Source organism: Cajanus cajan, chromosome 11 (genome assembly GCF_000230855.2).
Source record: "Cajanus cajan strain Asha chromosome 11, NIPB_CcT2T_4, whole genome shotgun sequence".
In the NCBI taxonomy this organism is placed as follows: domain Eukaryota; kingdom Viridiplantae; phylum Streptophyta; class Magnoliopsida; order Fabales; family Fabaceae; genus Cajanus; species Cajanus cajan.
In genome coordinates this window covers 25,542,313-25,563,383 of record NC_138527.1, presented here as the reverse complement: position 1 = coordinate 25,563,383, position 21,071 = coordinate 25,542,313, and the positions used below count along the sequence as shown (strand labels likewise).

The 21,071-nt window shown below is 31.7% G+C and overlaps 2 protein-coding genes across 3 annotated transcripts; both read right to left on the bottom strand.

Annotated features, from left to right (window-relative positions):
* Window positions 1–717: 717 nt before the first annotated feature.
* IYO (RPAP1-like, carboxy-terminal protein) lies at window positions 718–10,400 on the bottom strand. Of its 2 annotated transcripts, none has more exons than XM_020355696.3 (10): window positions 10,157–10,400; window positions 8,560–9,595; window positions 7,401–7,495; window positions 7,044–7,231; window positions 6,519–6,624; window positions 6,161–6,421; window positions 5,847–6,032; window positions 3,463–5,727; window positions 2,163–2,372; window positions 718–1,182 (listed from the first exon to the last, which is right to left on the bottom strand). In XM_020355696.3, the coding sequence occupies exons 1-10, from the start codon at window positions 10,346–10,348 to the stop codon at window positions 994–996; spliced, it is 4,728 nt and encodes a 1,575-aa protein (XP_020211285.1). In that variant the 5' UTR covers window positions 10,349–10,400; the 3' UTR covers window positions 718–993. The 2 variants fall into 2 exon arrangements, with proteins under 2 accessions (XP_020211285.1, XP_029126691.1); XM_029270858.2 differs by having other exon boundaries at window positions 6,161–6,418.
* Window positions 10,401–18,546: 8,146 nt separating this feature from the next.
* On the bottom strand, window positions 18,547–20,041 carry LOC109797372 (suppressor). Its single transcript, XM_020357394.3, has one exon. It carries the CDS (start codon window positions 19,655–19,657, stop codon window positions 18,644–18,646), a length of 1,014 nt encoding a protein of 337 aa, XP_020212983.1. The 5' UTR covers window positions 19,658–20,041; the 3' UTR covers window positions 18,547–18,643.
* Window positions 20,042–21,071: the final 1,030 nt, after the last annotated feature.

Below are 21,071 nucleotides of genomic sequence, written 5' to 3'. Positions count from 1 at the left end.
TTATAAAATGTTCCTAATTGATTCACATGTATTAATCCTTCTTTTGTTAGCATCAGCATTGTACTTCTTCTATCTCATAATAAATGTCATTTTAAATTATTTTATACAGATTTAAATAAATTAATAAATAGATAAAAACTAATAATAATATTAATAACAAAATGATTTAATAAAAAAATCTCTTTTTACATAATATTATTAAAAACATAAATAAAAAATATAATTAATACTGAATTGAAAAATTAATATAATACTTATTTTATTTTATTTTCTAATGAAACACTTATGACATAAGGAGTGAAACCTAAATTTTCCTGAGTTGTACGAGCGTCTATAATGCAAAACAAAAATTCGTAAAATGTCTACAAAGTTGATAAAACTAGTGTGATTGAGAGTTTTTTTTATTTCATAATTTTATAAATAAGTATAGAAATGACATCTTGTTTCATTTTTTTAAAAAGTACAGAAACAAGGATACATGGAAAGTAGCTGAAAACATAAAGTGTAACCAACATGCCCTTTTTAGCCATTTTAATTTTGTCAAACTAAAGATAATACTCAACGTCAAATAGTCCACCTCATTTTGGAGATTTGAGTGACAAGAAAAAAGAAAAGATTGAGAGAATAATAAATATAATAACCCAACTAAAATAATGATAGAGAATGTACACAAGTAATGTGGTAAGAAAAAGAGATAGAAACAAAATGAAATGAAAATGAGATCAAAGAGAAAATAAATATAAGTTTATAACAACCCAACTGCATTACTAGTATTCTTTCATTATGTACATAGCATGCGTTAGGACTTGGTACCAAGAATCTTGATGAAAAGATCAGCAGACTCCACTCTAACAAAAGAACCAATAACAGTGGCCAGTATGCTCCAACCAGTACATTTGAGACCCCATTGCAAAAATCTATACATAAAAGCCTTTGTTCTACTTTTTGTGTATCTCATTTTATATTTACATGGTTATATATTGATTACCACTATTAACTCTTTTCTACAACAGCCTTTAACTTCTCTACCACTGTCAAAAGAGAGGAATTTCCCTCACAACCCTCAACCAATATTTCTAATCTGGACTCTAACCAACTCTTTTCAGAAAGTACACCATTCAGCTGCTCCCCCATGACACATGTTGGTGGCTTCTTATGGTGAATGAGGTTCAGAAACATTCCCTGTAACAAAAGCTCCATTAGTAATGTCTCGTTGCACCACCATAATGTATGTAAAATTACAAATGCAGATGCAACAATGCAAATTAAATTAGAAAGCTAAAAGAGGAAAAAAAATCTTATTATACTTAATCGATGGCCTCAAACTCTTGGTCATACAAATACTGCAACTGAGAATTACCAACACAGTTATATCTCACTGCACAACCTTGAAATCTCATTTGGTAGGGCTAAATATTAGGCTCCTAGCTGACACATTCCAAACAACTAGATGAAAGAATGATAGAACTGGTATCATAACACACTGATAAAGAATTTGTTTTTTATTGAATGAAGCCAGGGAGATGCCCCCTAGGAACCAATACACTTCCAGATACTTCAATAAGTCTAGATCCACTCCTTACACTGTTTCTCAATCCCCAAAAATCCCCTACACTGTTTAAAGTTATTTCTATTTATAGGCAGCTACTGGGCTGTTCAAATAAACTCACCATAGATGGGCCTAATCAGTTGCAATAATTAGTTAATTAGGTTATTGGCCAAAGAAATACAAGGGTTTGTGTTAGAAAGAACGGGGCTGGGCCTGCAATTGATTATGCCCATTCAGAGTGGGTTTATGTTAGCAGCCCAATAGCTGTATATAAATAGTACAACGGGTTGAGAGGAATTTCATCTTGTCATTTGTGAAAGGATTGAAGCCTTTGAGCATTGAGAGGTGCAGACTCTCGAAGTTTTTGCAAGTTAAGCATTGTATTGTGAGGAGAAATCCCTTCATCTTTCTAATAAGATACCAAATTTCTATCAGATAGCCATCATGTTGTCTGGTGTAGAATTTTGGTAAAACTAATGGGTATCTAATCAAAGAACATGCAAGCACATGCCCCACACATATTCACATATAACATTTCCATAATCAGATAGGCTAGAACTAGCCTAAACTACCATTTTCCCATCAGGGTAAAAGCTTTCAGAACTTTACTTACCTCATGCTTCTGTTTCCCAGCATAATCTCGCAAGAGAGACCTAGCAAGTCTGTTCCGCAGCAATAACTTATCCTTTGGACAGTCACCAAATATAAATGAGGAAAGATGATGGACAACCAGAGTATATGCCACTGATCCTCGAATTTCAGCCCTGTCCAGGGCATCGGAAACCCACGATTTGGTATAAGCCTCCAAAATCCCTTCATCATCCTGTAGAGACAAGATACACCATTAACGTTGATTGAAATACACTGTAAAAAAGGGTTAAAGACTAGTATGGATTGATGATGTGACTGTGCAGGTGCACCCCTCCAAGATAATAGTGGGAAAAGATAATTGTTTCACCTACCCATTAAATCTCAATTGTTGCTAATGACAGAAGTCATAGATAGATAGCATTAACAAAAATAAAAAAAAAAGGTTTAGACAAGGAAATTGACAGGCCATTGAAGGTTTAAGTCAGAAGAAATAAAAAGCAGTTATAATTAATGTATGAGAGAGTTGTGTTTTAAATAGGGCAGTTATTGTTGGTATCAGCAGAAGTAGGCAGTTATCTTTTACATGAGGCAGTTGTTTTGTATCAGCAAGGCAGTTATTTTCTACATGTGGCAGTTATTTGTGGAATATAGATATAGGAAAAGAGATCAGCAAAGGGAATGTGTAATTTTTCATTGTTTCTACAGTGTTGAAGGAGGAAACTCCTTATTAGGGTAGTGGCTAGAGGTGACAAATCAATCCATTTATCCATCATTCATCTCATCCATCCATAAAAAAATTCATTCAATCCATCAATTATAATAAAAAAAAATAATGGATCGCATTCAATCCGTCAATTTAATTTTATGAATGATCAATAATTCATCCACTACTATTTGATTACAATACGAGATGTTTATTGAATTGTGATTTTAAAAGATTATTTTGACATTAAAAAAATCTTGTAAATTTTAAAATACTACGTAAGAATGTAATGACCTATAAAGAAAAGAGAGAAATAAAATATTTCAAAAATAAAAAATTTTAATTTTTAAAACATTACTTTTATGGATGGACTAGATATTCATCCATGAAAAATTTGTTAATGGATGGATTGGATGGATTTTTTGCTTTAAATGGATTGGGACTTTATGTGAATTTTTAATGGATCTAAATGGATTAATGAATCAATACTTTTACCAATTTTAGTTTGATGCAAAAGAAGCTTTTGCTATATTTAGTAGTATATGCTTTTACAAAAACAGTATCTCTGCAGATAATGCTCCATAGTAAAATAGTTGATTGTTAACAAAAAAAAAATTACCTCAGTAGGTTCAAGGTATCCTTCTGCACCTGAGATGCATTTTTCTAGAGGTGGCAAAAGCTCAAGAACACGACCATTGGACAGTGCATTCCAGGCGGTAAGTCGATTGGAAGTTTCAACACAACGGTGCAGATAAAGTGAAACTTGACGACCAAAAATCACATCACCATAAGATATAGCAGAAAACTGCTCTACAAGTTCTTCAATAAAAGTTGAGTAACTTTCATGAATCTCAGATTGGAATCTCAAAAATTCAAGATGCTTTTTATCATCTGAAATAACTTCTTTACTTTGGTTAACCCTTGCCTTATCAAGAAGCTCACCGTAAAGGTCCTGTAAAGCTTCAAAAGTATCCCTGCTCCGATCTTGCTCAAGTATTTCCATTCCAACAAGGAAATTGACAGATAAGGAATGCAACTTCCATGTCAGCGATACATGCTGAATAGGAGAAGGAATGTTAGTGCCTTGAAAATTGGACATTGCTTCAACACCTAAAACAAAGAAAAGCCCACATTTGGCAACTTCAAGCAAATTAGAGGGATCCTGTAGTACATCATCAACTTTTATACTATCAGTCTGCTTCCTAGGCAAAATTGTTGAGATTGGACTAAGATAAAAGTGAACTGGAAGTGGTAGTTTCTGGTGAGCCCATTCTATCATCAAAGAATTATAGCACGGACTTGTCATGGAAGACGTGTCTGAGTCCTCATATATGGTTTCCAAACAAGCACCAACTTTTGGAGGGGTCTTAATGTCCATGGAACTACTGCCATCCACAGCTTTAGACTTCACCTTTTCAGACAACCATCTACTCCTGAAATAAGATGATAACATCCTGCTGAAGTGCATATAATCCTCTTCATCATGTTGCCAGCTAAAGGTTTTACCCCTCCTATTCAAGAGAAAATTCTGTATGCAGAGATCAAGGTGCTTCAAAACAGAGACACGGAACAAGAGATCCAATGTCTTTTCTACAACAACCTTATCTCTAGGCCCTGCAGTTAAACACACTCCCAAGCCAGCATTAACCTGTTGCGTGGTGAAGGTTGTTTCTTCGGTCAAAGGAACATCTTTAGATGCATTTTCAAAAATTTCCATCAAATAAAGGAGAAATCTTGCATCTGTTTGTGCCAATAAAACTGTTTCCGACCAAAATCCTCCACCTGGGGCACCCCATCCAATTCCTGCTCCTGGGACCGGTCCGCCTCTACCAAATGACTCAGTGGACTGTATGCGGTGCCACTCTGAAGAAACTGATAACATGAAAACATCAAGTATATACCTTAATTCAACCAAACACCTATTAACGATGCCATCCTCGAGCACTTTTCCTTCTTCTGAGAGACTTAGATCTTTGCGTGGGAGACTACATGTGCCAATCTTGGCAGACTGTATCAGATTATCAATTGTATTAATAATCTTGACCATTCCATTTAGACAACATGTGGAAGCTAAAGACATTTCAATATCATCCTTCTGCCTCAAATAAACCAGTTCCTTCATAAAAGATTCACCTTCAGAATCTCTTCCAAATTTTGTCCCAAAGGATGCTGAAAAGCCCATAAGCCAATATTTGACCAACTCAAGTCCAATCTTAGGTACAAATTCTGGAAGCCATGGCACATGCCCTTTATTTTCCAGGGGGCTGATAGTATCCCCCCATGTCACCCTTTCAAGCACCCTGAAAAGCATGTGAGTCACAGCAGCATACACCCATAACAAATGAGTTGCAGAAAGGTCTTGGAAAGTAAAGTCATGTCTCCTTTCTTTCAGTGCCTCAAAGAACTTAGATACTTCTGGATCGCTTCTAGTTGCTACCCACTTTATGGCTAAGTCAACCATTGGACCAACATAACTCCAAGACCATACCTCTGAGTCACCAGTGGGCTCACACTGCTTTGAAAATAGATTTGGAAGTCTCCCGGCCAATGACTCCAGAACAAGGTATGCCTGCCTAGAGATGGAAGTAGATTCATACAAAACATTGTTTTCAACAAGTTTTTCAAATGAAGGTGGATTCAACCAGAAGCACAAGGCAGGGAACATTTCCGAGAAGTAAGATACACAATATCCATATTGAATGCAAACCCTCCAGAAACGCATTTGTTCAACAATCAAAGCAGACACAAGTTTACATTTTTCCTTCCCTAGCTTTAGCCAGTGATCCATGGAAGAAGGATTTTGATATAAATTCCAAGTCATAGCCTGAAAATAACCACTCTTTATAAACTCCAAACACGTTTTCCTGTCCAACCGAGCTAGCACCTTTTCCAAAATCAAATGAAACATTACTAATCATCCTCTAGCTACTGATGAAGAAATAACTAAACATAACAAGAAAAATATGTAGCACCTATAAAATAAAATTGAAAATCACCACTCACCTTCAAGAGTCTTACAGATTTGATCATAGAAGATCGAATTTCAAAATTGTCAGCAGTAAACCTATTCACAATTGTCTTAATAAGTCTTTCGCATTTCAGTACAGCATTAGCACATGTAGGTGAATGCCTCGCTATGGCAATCAATATAGAAATAATACATTCTTCTAAAGCTGTGGTAGGATCTGTCTGCAACCATTAGAGAATAATGAATTTGACATGGAAGTTAAAAAATTGTAGAACAGAAAAATATTCTTAATCTTTGTACACAGAATCTCATGACATCAAATGTTTCAACATGATTAATGATGTTTTACCTCCAAAAGATAACGAAGTCTAGGAAGGATTCCCATTCGAACTAGACCTACAGTAAAATCTTGCCCAGCAACCACTACATCATCTTGAATAGTATGTTTTCCTTCAGTCTCATTATGCATTGAATCCTCACTGAAAGGAAGAATATTAGAAGGCTTGGCACTGTATTTCCAGAAACCCCCTTGAAGAAATCCAAAATTAATATCTGGTCTGCTCCTAAAAATTGGAGCTGTGCAAATTTCCATGTCACAAGTTGCTATCTTCTGGAATTGAAAAAAATAATAATAAATAAATAAAACAACAGATGAATGTAATTTTAAACAGCATTAAAGATAACTCTGAGAATAGAAATCCAGTTACATCTGAGATATCACAGTAGTTCTCATTTGCATCACAACTCAACACACATTGAACAACTTTTCCACAGGCCAGAACTACTGAATTGTGGTTATCATCAAGACACATCCTACAAAAATTCAGATAAGAACTGCCGTCAAAAGATGTGCATATTATGGGAAAAAGATAATTATATGACAATACAATTTGAAAGTAATGAAGAATTCATTCGTATATTTTAACAACATTGCTGGTTTCTACAGTAACAAGACATGTTAATACTCAGTCATGTGCAACCGATATGTGCCCTCTCTAGCTTCATTGATTCCATGTTACATGCCAGATGGATGTGATATTACAATTACAATTACAATTATAGACATAACCAAGCTGGAACTTTACTTGAAACCAATCATCTTATTTGCTTAATGATTAACTGCAATATAAACAATATTCATTTTCTGAAAAGAGGAAAAGAAAAGCAAGCATTTTATTCAGTCATTGCATGTAATTGGTAATACCAACAGCTTGGACGAAAATAAAACTTACCTAAGTGACAACACAAGCTCAGGTTCTGGACCAAGTGCAAAAGCCCAAACAGCCTCCCAGTCAACTGATTTGTCAAATTTGTTCTCAACTTTTGCCACATGCCCTGTTCTGTCTTTGCAAATATAGTGTAATGCCTTATCAAGCACAGATGAAAGGAGATGCAATGCAAGTGCCCTTTGTCCAGGAATCTAAAAATAAATAAAAATTGGCAGATGCTTTGTTAATAAAGGGGAAATATTATAAAAATATATATTTTATATTCATAATTTCAAAGCTATCCAAACTGTTCCAGGAACAGGCATCTAATATATTGCTGCATCCAACTGAAATATACATCAGTTACAACACATAACATACCACACTTCTAGTGAGTGCCACTGCTTCTTTAATTGTATAACCGGCAGCACCAGGATCTCCCTCAGTCCGCAGATAGTCACGTTCAGTGACATTATCTGTAATGTAAAAAATTCAAAATTATATTTAAACATCCATCTTGTTCCCAAAATAAACAGGATATCAATGATTGATTGAATATAGTAATATACAACAAATGCTAACTGCTAAGATTGATGGATATCCATGAATATTAAAATTTATATTTGCACCTCCATACTGTTTTATGCAAATGCTTACATCTAATATGCTGAAAATAGAATAGTAACCATCAATCAAGTCTATGAACTTGGAAACATTTGAAAGTAAAGGAAATCTCAGTCTAGAAAAGAACAAGAAATATATTCTGATTTCTGACCCAAGGGGAAATAGTCTACTCAAAGTTTTAGCAACATCATTGATCTTAACCTATCCTGTGTTTGTATTTACCAGCAATATATTACCTACATGATTCACACAGAAATCCCATGTCTGATTAAGATAAAATTTGGATAAATAATGGCTAATTTTCAAAATCTCTGTCAAGAAGCAGGCAAAATACGTGATTACATATCCAAATAAGTTGAACCAAACACATTAATTTTGGTCCATGTGCATTTAGAAGTGTAGTCAGCCAAAGAAGGATGGTTTGGAAGAAAACGAATATATGATATTAAATACAAATCACAATCTATAAAACAATGGTTGATGTTTCATGAAGAAAAGTATTCAAATATTAACACAAACTATCACTAGCAAAGCAACCACATGTGCAAAGGACTAAATAAAGAAGAGCCCATATTTTGTTAGGAATTGTCAAGAAGAGAGAGCGAGGGTTGAGACATTCAGAGAGAGAGATTACTATCAGAATGTTTATTCATAGTTTCATACCTTTGATATATATATATATATATATAGAGAGAGAGAGAGAGAGATAGATAACCTAAAGTCTGAAACTAATCTGTCAGTTACAACTGACCGATAACAGAATTGCTTAGCTGGCATGTCTTTAAGTTAACTACGGAATCCAAAATGGAACAAGGAGATACTCTAATATACATACACATGCAAGGATCATACAAAACATCATCTTGATATCAGAACTCAAATGATAGTAAAAGAACTTAAGAAGAAAAAGGCATACCATAGACTGATACCCGTTCAGAATCTACAACATCCCCAGCCAAGGAAAATCGTAACTCTCTAATAGCCTCAACTCTATTGCTCCAAGCATTCCATGAGCTACTACTAGTGCTGGTTGAAGTCTTTCTGCTAAATTTCTCATCATCTAGCTTTTCTTTGGATGGTGGAGTCATCACTGCATGAGAGATGCCATTCTCTGTATGCAGATGCTTTTCATCTTGAGGGTCCTGAATGTGTCCATTCACAGATTCTGAGACAGTACCCACTTCTGATTTTAAACTAAAATGTTTCTTCAATTTCTCCTGCCCCCTCTTCTGTAGTACTTTTAGTAATGCAGGGTGCATCTTCTCCATTATCTCAGCCTGGGCTTCAGCAATCTCCTCAGATGACATTTGCCGAATCCGAGCTCGATTCTCAGCATCAATTTCACTCTCAACAGACACGGACTTTTGTTCACTTCTAATGTTATTGGAACTAGAACAAGACAATGTGCTTGAAGTCAAGTAAGCTTGCCCTGGCCTTTGCAAATCAGAGCAAATTTGGTCCCATTCAGGCACAGATTCATTTTCTTCCTTGTCATCATAACTTCTGGTGTATTTAACTTTTTCCCGATGATCTACCTCATTTGATGTATCTATTTCCATAGCTGTAGCTGAATTTGTAAACCCGCCATCTGAGCTATCTAACTGCAGTTTAACATCAACTTCCATAGAAGAACTGACATTACCATCAGAAGAAGATGAGGTTTTCTTGTCTGCACTCTTGCTGCCTTTTACATTTTTCTTTTTCCCTGTAGTTTGGCTAAAGCTTGTTACATCCTCCTTGGATTCCTTCGCCAAGGAAGAATTACCATCCTGGGTGATCTCCTTCCATTTTCTAAAATCCAAACCCTTTTTCCTCCTCCTTTGAACCGGCTTAGCAAAGGTTGCAACTCTTGCAAACTCCTGGAAATTTTTATCTTCTTCATCCTCAACATTATTATCACTATCATCACCCTCATTGTCATCATCCCCTTTACTATTCAACGGACGCCAATGCTGTAAAATCACCAGAACATAACTATCAGTCCACAAAGCTGACTACCCATTACACGAGCCACATTCACAATAAACTACAAGAAGTCAATGTAGGAAAAGAGATTTTCATAGCCAACTAAGACCTTTAAGGCTCCACAAACTCGGGGAACAATTCAGTGGTTACTGGTTACTTCTACATGGAACATTTTCATGCAAAATCAATTTATAATAACTCATTTAGCCCCATATTTAATGGGAGACAAAAGAAAAACAACTCTATCTTATTCAAAATTCTATGGCACCCCTAGAAATCTAAAGGGTTTTGAAACAGTCAACTTCTAGACCATTGATATTCAACATTCTCCATGTCATAACTTCGCCTTCTAGTAACGATAGAACGCAAGGTTAAACTCACTAAAACCCTAAAAAAACATCAAAAGACTATTTTTTTTTCTCTTTTCATAAACTGCCCATTACACCCCATGTCTTTCATTTGCATTAAATTGAAGCATGGTAGAACACAAGACAAAAAGATTAAAGCTTTAGAGGGAAAAGGAAAAAGGGTAGGTTAGGGGCACTCACAGGACCATGTGAACGATGGCGTGCAACGGGAAAAGGAAGAACGGTGGGTTTGGGGAAAGAGAGGTTACTGTTGAGTGAATGAGAGATACCCTTTTCGACGATGGAACCGACCAAGTGAGAGGCGTCATTTTCGTTTATTTGGAGCGAGCTCGTGCTCAACACCTTCACCTTCTTGCCCTTTTCCTTCTCCATAGCACACACTTGACCAACACAACAAGCTCAAACAACGAACAGAGACAGAACCACATCGAATGTGTTTTATAAGTTATTTTTTCTTTTTCCTTTTTTTTTTTTGTCTTTTTGGGCTTTCTGTTTAATATGTGTATTCTTGTGCCAAAAATTTCGCTACTTCTGTAGAATGGGCTGCCAAGTCCATATCGTGGAAAAAAATATATATATAAAACTTCGGTGGCTTTTCAAAGTAGGTTCATGAATCATGACACATTAATATTATATTTTTTTAAAATACTTTTATTATTTTTTATATTTTCTATTTTCTCAACTATGTTAACCTTATTACTTTCAACATTCGATTTTTTTTTTCTCTAAACACTCTCTCTTCATTAATATGCATTCTCTTTCTCTCCTTATTTTCAAGGTTCAATTTTTTTCCTCAAATATTTAGAGATTAAAAGTTTAGTATGGTGATTTTTTCTTTTAATACAGAATTTTAAGATTGATGAATACCGTATATCCTATGAACACACATGTTTACAAAATAATTTATCGAACTATTTCGTCTTTAAGTACTAGGTTTTATTTTATGTCGTGTCGAATAAAAAAAAAGAATGCCCTCATAAATTATTTGAATATTGCCTATGATTCCAATTTTCAAACTCAAATGTGTAAACAACAAACAATCGAACACACATTTACTATAAAAAAAAATTAATATACAATAGTTCATTTCATATGAAACCCAAAATTATTTTTAAAGACAACTGTGTAGTAAAAAAAAAAAAGATTAAAAATAGTGACATATCACAAAGAAACTCATGATGCCCAACATTCAAATAATAAAAATAGATTTTTTATTTATGATTTTATATATGAAAAAATAGAAAATTTTAGACAAATTTTATTTATGATTTTATGATAATTGAGGTTCATCTTGAAACTAAAAAAGAAGAAGAAATAAAACAACAATATATTACACTTTCTTCTTTATATTTAACATTACCAGTTGATTTTTCTTAGATTATGAGTAGATTTTTGCTAAAAGGTGGAAAATCATTTATCAATTAACTAGTTGTTCTTGACTAATTTATTTTTTATAATTTATTTTTTTATAATTTGGTGGTGTAATTTTATTTATTTTTATGTTATATAAACTAAATAATATTTTTCTTTAGGGGTGAACATTAAACTGAGACCCGAACTGAACCCGAAAAACTTGATAAAAAATATTACTTTTGCATGGGTTCGGGCGGGTCTTGTGGGTAAATCGGGTTAAAAAATTGATTTTATACGAGTTATATTGGGTGGGTTCGGTTTTGAATTTTTAAACCCGCTAAAAATTGACCCCAACCGAAAATGAGATAAGTTTAGATTTTTATTACTTTTGTATAACTAAATAATAATGGTCCAAACTCAAAAGTCTTTATTTCAAGTATAATATTTTGTAACTTATTTTTTTCCTTTTTCTTATAACCTAGATATTTATTTGGTCTTCTCCTTCCTCATTCAACTTTTCAACACACTAGTCCATTTTTAGAGTTTTCTTTTTGTTTCTTTCTTTGTCTTTCTTTTCCATCTTCCTATCTCCATTTTGAGTACAACTTGTGCGGCTGTGGTTTCTTATGGATTTTGTAATCTAACTTTAGATTTTTTTTGCATGTAACAACTATGGATTTTGTTATCTTTTATTTTTGCTTCTTTAGTTTGTGAATGTTTCATCTATGAATCTACTTACATCATCTATTGTTACCTTCATTCTATTATTGTAAACTATTTTAAAAATATATTTTTACCGTTTTAAGCTTCACATTCGTTAAGATAACTTAGTCTACAAAAAACCTCAAACCCGATTGTACCCACCCGCTCAAATCTAAATCTGTTTCAACCCGAACCGCCTCAAATCGAAAGCTTAGTCAGTCAGATATAGGTCACATTTTTCCAAAATCGGTTTACAACGAGTTGAATATTTTTCACCTGAACCCGCTATTAACCCCTATTTTTCTTAGTGTCCTATTGCAGCTCTAGACATTTGCCCTTCCAACCCATATTTAGGGTTGTCATTGGTGTCAAATTATCTATCGTGTATAAGTCATTAAATAAATTAAAAAATTATAAATGAAAATGTAAAAAAGGATGAAGATAGAATAACAAATTCGAAGTTTAAAGAATGATAAAGTTAAAAGAAATAGAATTTAGAAAGAAAAAAATTAGGTATGATTGTCTTGATTGTTAGAGAGAAAAATTAAAAACCAAAAAGAAAAAAGAAAAAAGTGATTAGAGAGATGAATTATATAAAATAAAATAAGAAAAAAGAGAAATTAGGGATATGGATAAATAAAAAATAATTTTAAAATAAAATTTATTTAATACAGAAAATTAACTAGAAAAATACTTTAATAATTTTTTAAAAATAATAAGGAGGCCTATTTTTTTATTTTTTTAAAAAATGTATATATTATGAGCTTCAAAAGTAATGGGCTTTTTCAGACCTACTGATGGAAATCAGGTAACCCTTTTTGTTCAAAGGCCCAGAATTTTAAATTAAATCACCATAAAAATATGTGGACCAAAAACAACAACAAAATATATATATATATAGAGAGAGAGAGAGAGAGAGATAGAGAGAGAGAGAGAGAGAATATTAAGATAAGGTTTGGAATATGGTAGTGGGTCTAAAAGTCAAAACAGCCTAATGCCAAAAGCCTATGTGGCAATTAAGTTCATCTTCGCCTTTAATGAATTCATTTCCACTTTGTTCCCAAAAGCAAAGTTTGTGGTTTCGGATCAACATGTCATGCACCAGCACCACCACGCATGGCTTTTATAAAAAAATCAATTAAAATCTGTCTTGGGATTTTAAGTTCCCAACCAGTAGCCTATGGGACATGGTTCATTTAGATCTCGTTTGGAAGAGTTTATTAACTATTTATTTATATTTATTTTATTCTATTAATGTTTATAAGAGTGTTTAAATAAATTATAAAACATATTATAAGTAAACTATAAGATACTTTGAGTTTATTTTGACAAATTATTAGTATAATTTATTATTTAATTTGTGTAAGAACTTATTAAAAAATACTCAAATTTAAATTTATCAACATAAATATTTTTTTTTTCATTTTTTCACCAAAAACTAATTATATATTTTTTCATTACTTTTTACAAAAAAAAAATATTTCTCTCTGCAAAAGTTTTAATTTTTTTTCTCTACTCCTTCAAATTTTTTTTTTATCTTTTTCCTCCAAAATCTACATTCCTCAATTAAAATAACTAATCCTAGTAAATTGTTGTTTGGATAAGATTATATTTTATATAAAGTACATGTGATCTGAAAAAAAAAACCTATTAAAGTAATAAATTTGACAAAATGAAGAAATACATTAAAAACTATACCATATTCGCGTTTATTTTATTGTTTAATTTGTAATCTTAAACACTTTTTTGTTTAAGATAGGTTGGCACCTTTGTTCTTTTGATCTGTTTCAATCACTGATCACTTCTAACACGCTTTCTATTTTCTATTTATCTATCGTATTCGCAAAATATTTATATTATTAATCGGTAATATTCTATGTTCACCAAGAATGAAAAGGGTTAAAAATGATATAGGGCTTAATCAAATAGAAGTAAATGAATTTTATGGAAAGATAAATTAATCATGACCTTCTAGGGTACAAATAATGAAAAATAAGCACAATGATTCTTTATAAATCCAGCATCATGAAAAGATCACTACGAACAGGGACGGACTCATGTAGGAGAGGGTGGGGCATACCATTTGACACACATATTTTTTATATAAAAAATAATATATTTTTAAAAATAAAAGTTATATTATAACAAAATAAATATATATATTTAAATCATATGTATAAAATAGAAATTTAAAAGATTTGTTCATTTATTTGATATTTATCAAACTTTCGAAGGAGATTAGTTCTTATATGTGATAAAGAATATTCTTTAATAACGAATTAATTTTTAAAAAAAGTTTAATTTTTGATAAAATAAAATTTGTAGCATATATATTTACCTTTTGTACTTTTATTTATGTATACATTGATTAAAAAAATTAAAATAGTAAAGATTGTAAGATTGTATACTTTGATTAAAAAATCAAAATGGGAAAGATTTTGGAACATTTATATTCTATTTAAAATTTTTATTATAAAATATATTTTGAAATAAGTTATCATCTAAAATATTATATTAGATATTAAAAATATATTTATATTATAAATAAATTAAACTTGATTTTTATACAATTTAATATTTTTTGTTTTTATTAGTATTAAATTATTATAAAGTATATTTTTAAGATTGTAGTTCTAATCAAACATTTAAAAAATGTCTATGATAGATAAATAAGTTATATTTAAGACATGTATTTTAAATAAAGTTAAGTTCAAACCTATTAAATTATAATATAACATAGTCTGACCTAACTTATTTTCATCATTAATAATAAGTATAGATATAAAAGTTTGTAAAAAATAATTATAATATATATTTATACTTTAAAAAATTACATGTAAAATTTTTAGTACTATAAATATATAAATAATTTTTACCCCACTATCTAAAATTTATGGATCCGTCACTGACTAGGAAACAATTAAATTTAAAGGAGATGAAGAAGACATATGTCGCAAACAAACATTTAATGAAGTGATTTGTGCCTTCATTTTCTTTTTATTTGCATTCATTAGTTTAACCTTTTTACTAAAAAACAAAAAAGAAAAAGAAAAAGGAAGATATTCGATAAAAAGATGAGCATGTGTTCTCTCACTTTCTCTATATATCCCCCACATGCCAATATCTTAGTATTTATAGTTTATTTATACAAGTTTTTATATTACTATAATATTATCTATTTTAAAATTAAATTTTTATAAAATTATTTTTAATTATCATTTTAAAAAAATTATTTTAATAATATGTGTTTTTTTTATAATAAATTTATATCTTTTTTATTTTAATAATATGAGAGTTTATTTATATCTTAACCTTATTATATGTTACATAGTAAACTTTATAATCACAATTGAACTTGAATTATAACAAAGTTTGGGCCCTACACTGACCCATTTGGTTCCCCATGCATCATTTGTTTGCATCATTATTTCAAAAGGCTATCCAATTAGTCCATCATTTAACTCCTTGATAGCCTCCACCTGTAAACCATATATTAAAGAGAATGCTATTGCTAGATCATACCTTCACCCAACCCTCCCACAAATTCAATTGTATCCCTACACTCTCGTTTTGCAAGCAACTCAGTTACTTGTATCTATCCAAATCTAATTGATTTTTAATGTTGAAAAAAAATCAAATTCATCACATTTTGGTTATGCATTGATCATTTTTATTTATTTATTTAAAGTAAATCAATATAAGAAGTGATGATTGGAAGATATTATCAAGCTTATGAAAGTATATAATTTATGGAATCGTTCATTTCAATAAGCTCTGTAATATTTTTTTATGAGTAAAATAATAGATAAGGAATGACATTTTTATAACTATCAATCAAAGAATAACAACAAATATTACTTAATAAAATAAGTATCAATATGGTGTTATAGACATTAACAAATAACCATATCCTTTAAATAGGTAGTCAAGATTTGATCCTTAAGTATGTGTACATAAAAAAAATCTGTTGAAAAATATTGACCTCTTAAATGGATTTTACTATTTTTACCCTATGTTTGGTTGGGTGGATGAAAAATAAGAGAAAAGGAAAAAAAAAATTGAATTTCAAATTGAAAGGAAAGTGGAAGAAAAATAAATTTTAAATTTTTGTCTCTAAAAGTCAACTTTCTTCTCAATTTTTCTTTCACTTTCTCTTCAACAATATCAATAAATAAATATATATATATATATATATATATATATATATATATATATATAATATAGTATTTTCCTTTATCACTATTTCTTTCATCTGATCCAAGCATAGTGTTAAGAATTAGTCTCTATCTCTCAATTAAGTAATGCTCCAGTTGTATGTGTATATAGAAACACATGTTAAAAAATCAAAATTCTTATTTCTTAAATGAATTTTAGTACTTCAAAATATTATTATTTGATTCTAAATTATGAGATATTCAGGTTCACCCTAGAAACAACACAATCAAAACAAGTTTATTTTAACATATTTAAAAAAATTAAACAAATTTATATATAGTAATAACATCTAAGAGTTCATTGAGTAAACACTTAATTAAGTTTTTTTTTTTTTTATAATAACAAGGTATTATAAGTGAAGTATAGATAAGTTATGAGTCTGCTCTAGCTGAAGATGAAAAACCAGTAATTGGTCACCAACTCACCATGAGAAAATTGGTTAGGAAATTCAGCAAGTGTGAACTCATTTTCGTTTCTCATTTCAAAAGATTTCTCTCTCTTGCAACTTATTTTTAGCCTAGAAAGATGTGCGTGATATTTTGCATGGTAAATTTTGATGTTTGTCCTGACTCTGTCTCCAACACCATGAAAATATATTAGATTAATATGATTTCCATGGCTTTCAATGTTCGATCATTTGATTGGACACATATTTCGTTACGCATATCAAGGTCCTAATTATTGAATTAGCAAGCTAAGATTGATGGAAACTGTAAAAACCAAGTATTAATTGTACGGAACAATAACTAGTTCTTGTGTTTGTTTTTTTTTCAGGGTTATCAATTGATCCACCATTAGCGGAACACAGCTTAACATGTAATACTAATTATGTCACTTCATCAATATTTTAGTTTAAAGAAATAAGAGATTATTACTAGATCTCCATTATTTGCTCACTTTTCAAGTTAATCAACCACCTTCCATTGCATGAACACCTCAATGTGACAAAGAAATAATTTAACATCCATATTGTCTCTGCCTATGTTACTAAGATTCCCCCGTGCGACTTTTAAATTACAAAAATCAATCCCATCCTTCCTTTAAAAAAACATCTCATAAAATAAAGAATATTTCCAAATCCTCTCCCAATATTTTCCTATTAATCTTACAAAATTATCATATACTTTTTATGTTTTTAAAATATTTAAAAATATAATTAAATAAACTTTTTCATAAAACATTTAAATAAGAAAAGAAAAAAAAATAATTACTTTTTAATAAAATAAAACTAATTTATACATAAATTAAAAAAGCTTTTTTTTCACAAGAAGTTAAAAAAAAGTTTTTAAAAAACCAACAAGACAAAACTTCAACAAATTAACTTACGTGTAAATAAATTTTAGTTTATATATAAAAAAAATTTCAGCATACGCTAGATATTTTGTTTTTATTTAATTCTATTTCATAAAATAATAAGAGGATTGGCAAGAAAATATTATAAGATATAGAATTAAACTGTAAGATGAAATCAAACTATGACTTAAAAAAATCTTTGACTCGTCACTTAAATGGATCATGTATACATATAAATGAGATATATTTAAATGAACCGTACATGCAAGACTTGACACAGATATATTTCACCCATTTATTTATGTTTTAGTATCATTTCCCAATAAAAAATGAAAAAGGTTTGAACATGCAAATCAAATTAAGGCATGCAGCAAGATTCCTTGGAAGGTTAATTTTTAGTATGATTGTTCCATGTCAAAGGTCAATAAGGTTGATTATTGCAGCCAACATAAAAACTCTTGATCAACGTGGTACATGTATGAGTACTTGCTTTCAAATGATATAGGTACATACTTCATTACTCTTAACACTATTATTACAAGATTTTGTTTTAAATAAAAATTCAGCACGTACATAATGGAAATACTACTTGGATAATATTAAAACACATTCATAATAAACTATGCAAGTACACTTAATATCAATCATTAACCTTCGTATTAATAATTTATATATTCACTGCAACATTACTACTTTAGAAGAATCAGATCCTAAGATGATGAATTTGGTAAAGGGGGCACGTACATGACATGAATCTTGATTTAAACCAGTAACTATGCTCTTGATTACACGCTAAACCTAAAATCACGGCAAAATTCTGATGAAGCCACTAGTGGAGGACATTAACTTTTGTTTTGTGTTTTTGCACTCTAACAAAGTTCCAAAAGCAAAGGACAGTAGATAAAATCAGATAAGACAAGCCAACATTCCAATCTGTACACACAGAGAAAGGAAAAAAAAAAGTATTGAAAGAAGATGAAATGAAACCCAATGGGAAACAGGCAAAATCCAAGAGAATTTTCCTTTTCATAGCTTCTAACATGCTAGTTCAACATGAACCAATTAAGAGGGAAGAAAAATATTATACACCAATTAATCCATCCATCACAGAGGGCCATTGGAAATTGTTGCTCCTCTCTTGATGCTATCCATGTTTGTGGTTTCATAGACAGGTAGACCACTTGAATAGTATCCCAAGTCATAGTTTTGCAACTCAAACAGATCAGAGCTTGAATCACTTTCTGCACCATCATCAACAACAACCTCATTGAACTTGTTGATTTCAGTGGTTTCCTTCTCCTCTGATGAGTACTTTTCCACTAACATCATCCTATCTCTCTCCTCATGACTTCCCTTGTTCCTTTGTTTCTCTGATAAGCCATTGGTGTGTTTGTGGTTATCATCCAACAAAGTTGTTGTTGTTGGTGGTGGTGGTGTTGTTGGTGTTGGTTCCCTCTTTCTCTTCTCATCCCACAACAACTCATTTTGCAAAGAGGTGGTTGATCTCACGTGTCCATTATAATAATTACAACACTTTGGTGCATGCTTGTGATCTGAGAAGGTTCTGAACTCCTTGCAGCTCTTGGTTGGTGTTTGTACATAAGGAGGGGTTCTAAACCCTGAACTTAAGGAAGAGTACAAGGACTTAGAATCTGCAGTGCTTGAGCTTCTGAAGTGGCTAATGCTGCTCCTCCTCCTTCTCCTCCCTCCAGGGCTCTCATCCTCATCCTTCATGGACTGTGAGCTTGACTTTGACTTCTTCTTCTTGGATGCTGATTGGCTGAAGAGAGAGTTCAAGAAGCTTGCAAGCCTGCCACCTGGAGAGCTAGGTTGCTTGTGCTTCTTCTCCTTCATGATGATTTGCTTCTCCATGCCATGGAACTGCTGAGGGAGCAAGCTTCTCATTGGCATGTCCAAGCTTATTCTTCCTCTATGTGCATGTCTCTCTTCTCTCATGAGCTTCTGAGTGAAGGTGGTGGAGCCGGTGTAGCCAACAACTTCACTGTACCCTGAGAAGTACCTTGCTGCTTCAAACACATCAAGCTCACCAGAATCGTTTCTGCGGTGGAAGGACTTGTTGTGATTCATTTCTGTGTCTATGAGGCCTGCTATGGACATGGTGCAAGTTTTGGAGCCTGTGGAGTAATATGTGAAAACAAGGGGTGGCTATATTATTGCAAAGAGATCAAAGGGTTTGGATGGAATGATTGAGTTGAGAGCATAGTGGGAGGGTCAGTTTAGGATAATCAATAAGTCTAGACATGATTTTATATGATGAGGGAGTTTTGGAGGGTTTTGTGTGAGGTCCACATGATGTGAATATGTGCATTGGCAATAAAGATGGGATTGGGGTATGAGTGGGGAACAGTGCTTTTTATCCTCCTCATGCTGTTAAAACCAGAGGTTTTTGTTAGGGTTTGTGGGGAGCAAAGAGCTATGTTTCCTTGGATTCTATGTGCTTCTAAGGGTTTGAGTGGGAGTTGGGGTGTTAAGTGGTTGTTGGCTATGGAATATGGATATATATCCAATGGCAATGGACATGACCATGTGCATATATAACACAATCTAATACCTTCTTTGCTCATTATACATTCAAATGGGCAATAATTATGATAGGGATCCCACCATCATTTTGAGGGCTTCAAAGTCTCTCCATATTCTATAACAAAATTTAAAGTTATTGCTTGGTAAGTAATTTCTTTTGACTAGGATAGATTTACTATGGCCCATTAATATCACACTGCCTCCTCTTTTAGTTGTTTTCATCACAAGGACTTTTTCATCAAGGTAATTAAATCTAGTCTAGTCCATTGGTGGGTAATATTTCAATTTCCAACCACTGGTAGGTTAAATTAGATGATCTATGGTAGCACTAGCATCAATAGGTAAAATATTATGAGAAAATTTAAGTGCAGAATCACGTGTACCGTTAGGATTGTTTTTCATTTAAAATTAGTTTCATTTCAATAATATGTATAAATATAATATCTAAATTAAATATAAATACATATTATTAAGGTGAAATTTTAAATCTAATTAAAGAACACACTACAACAAAAAGTATCATTAACGACTATTCTTTTTTTTTTTTTTTTTTTTTTGGTGAATAAAGGGGCTAATAGCCCAAAACATTAACGACTATTATTTAGTGACAATAAGACAATTGTCTGCATATCATTATTAATTAAAGTTTTTAGTGGCCAAAAAAATTAGCCGGTAAAACTTTATTTATAATGAAAATTTTTAAAAATTACCGTTAATATTAATTTTTATTTAAACTTTTTTATTTACAAAATTTCTCACACTCTCGGTGCATAACGCATTTTCCATTTTTCCCTTTGCCTCACTTCTCACCGTCTCCCTCTTGCTTCTCACCATCTCACTCTTGCGTTGTTTCAAGCTTCAGTCATGGCTTCTCCTATCTCTTCCACATACCTTCAATGGTTGCGTCTCTTTAATTTCAATTTTAGGGTTTATTTTTTTCGTTCATACTTCACATATTCATATTGGTATTGGTTAGGCTTTGGGGCAT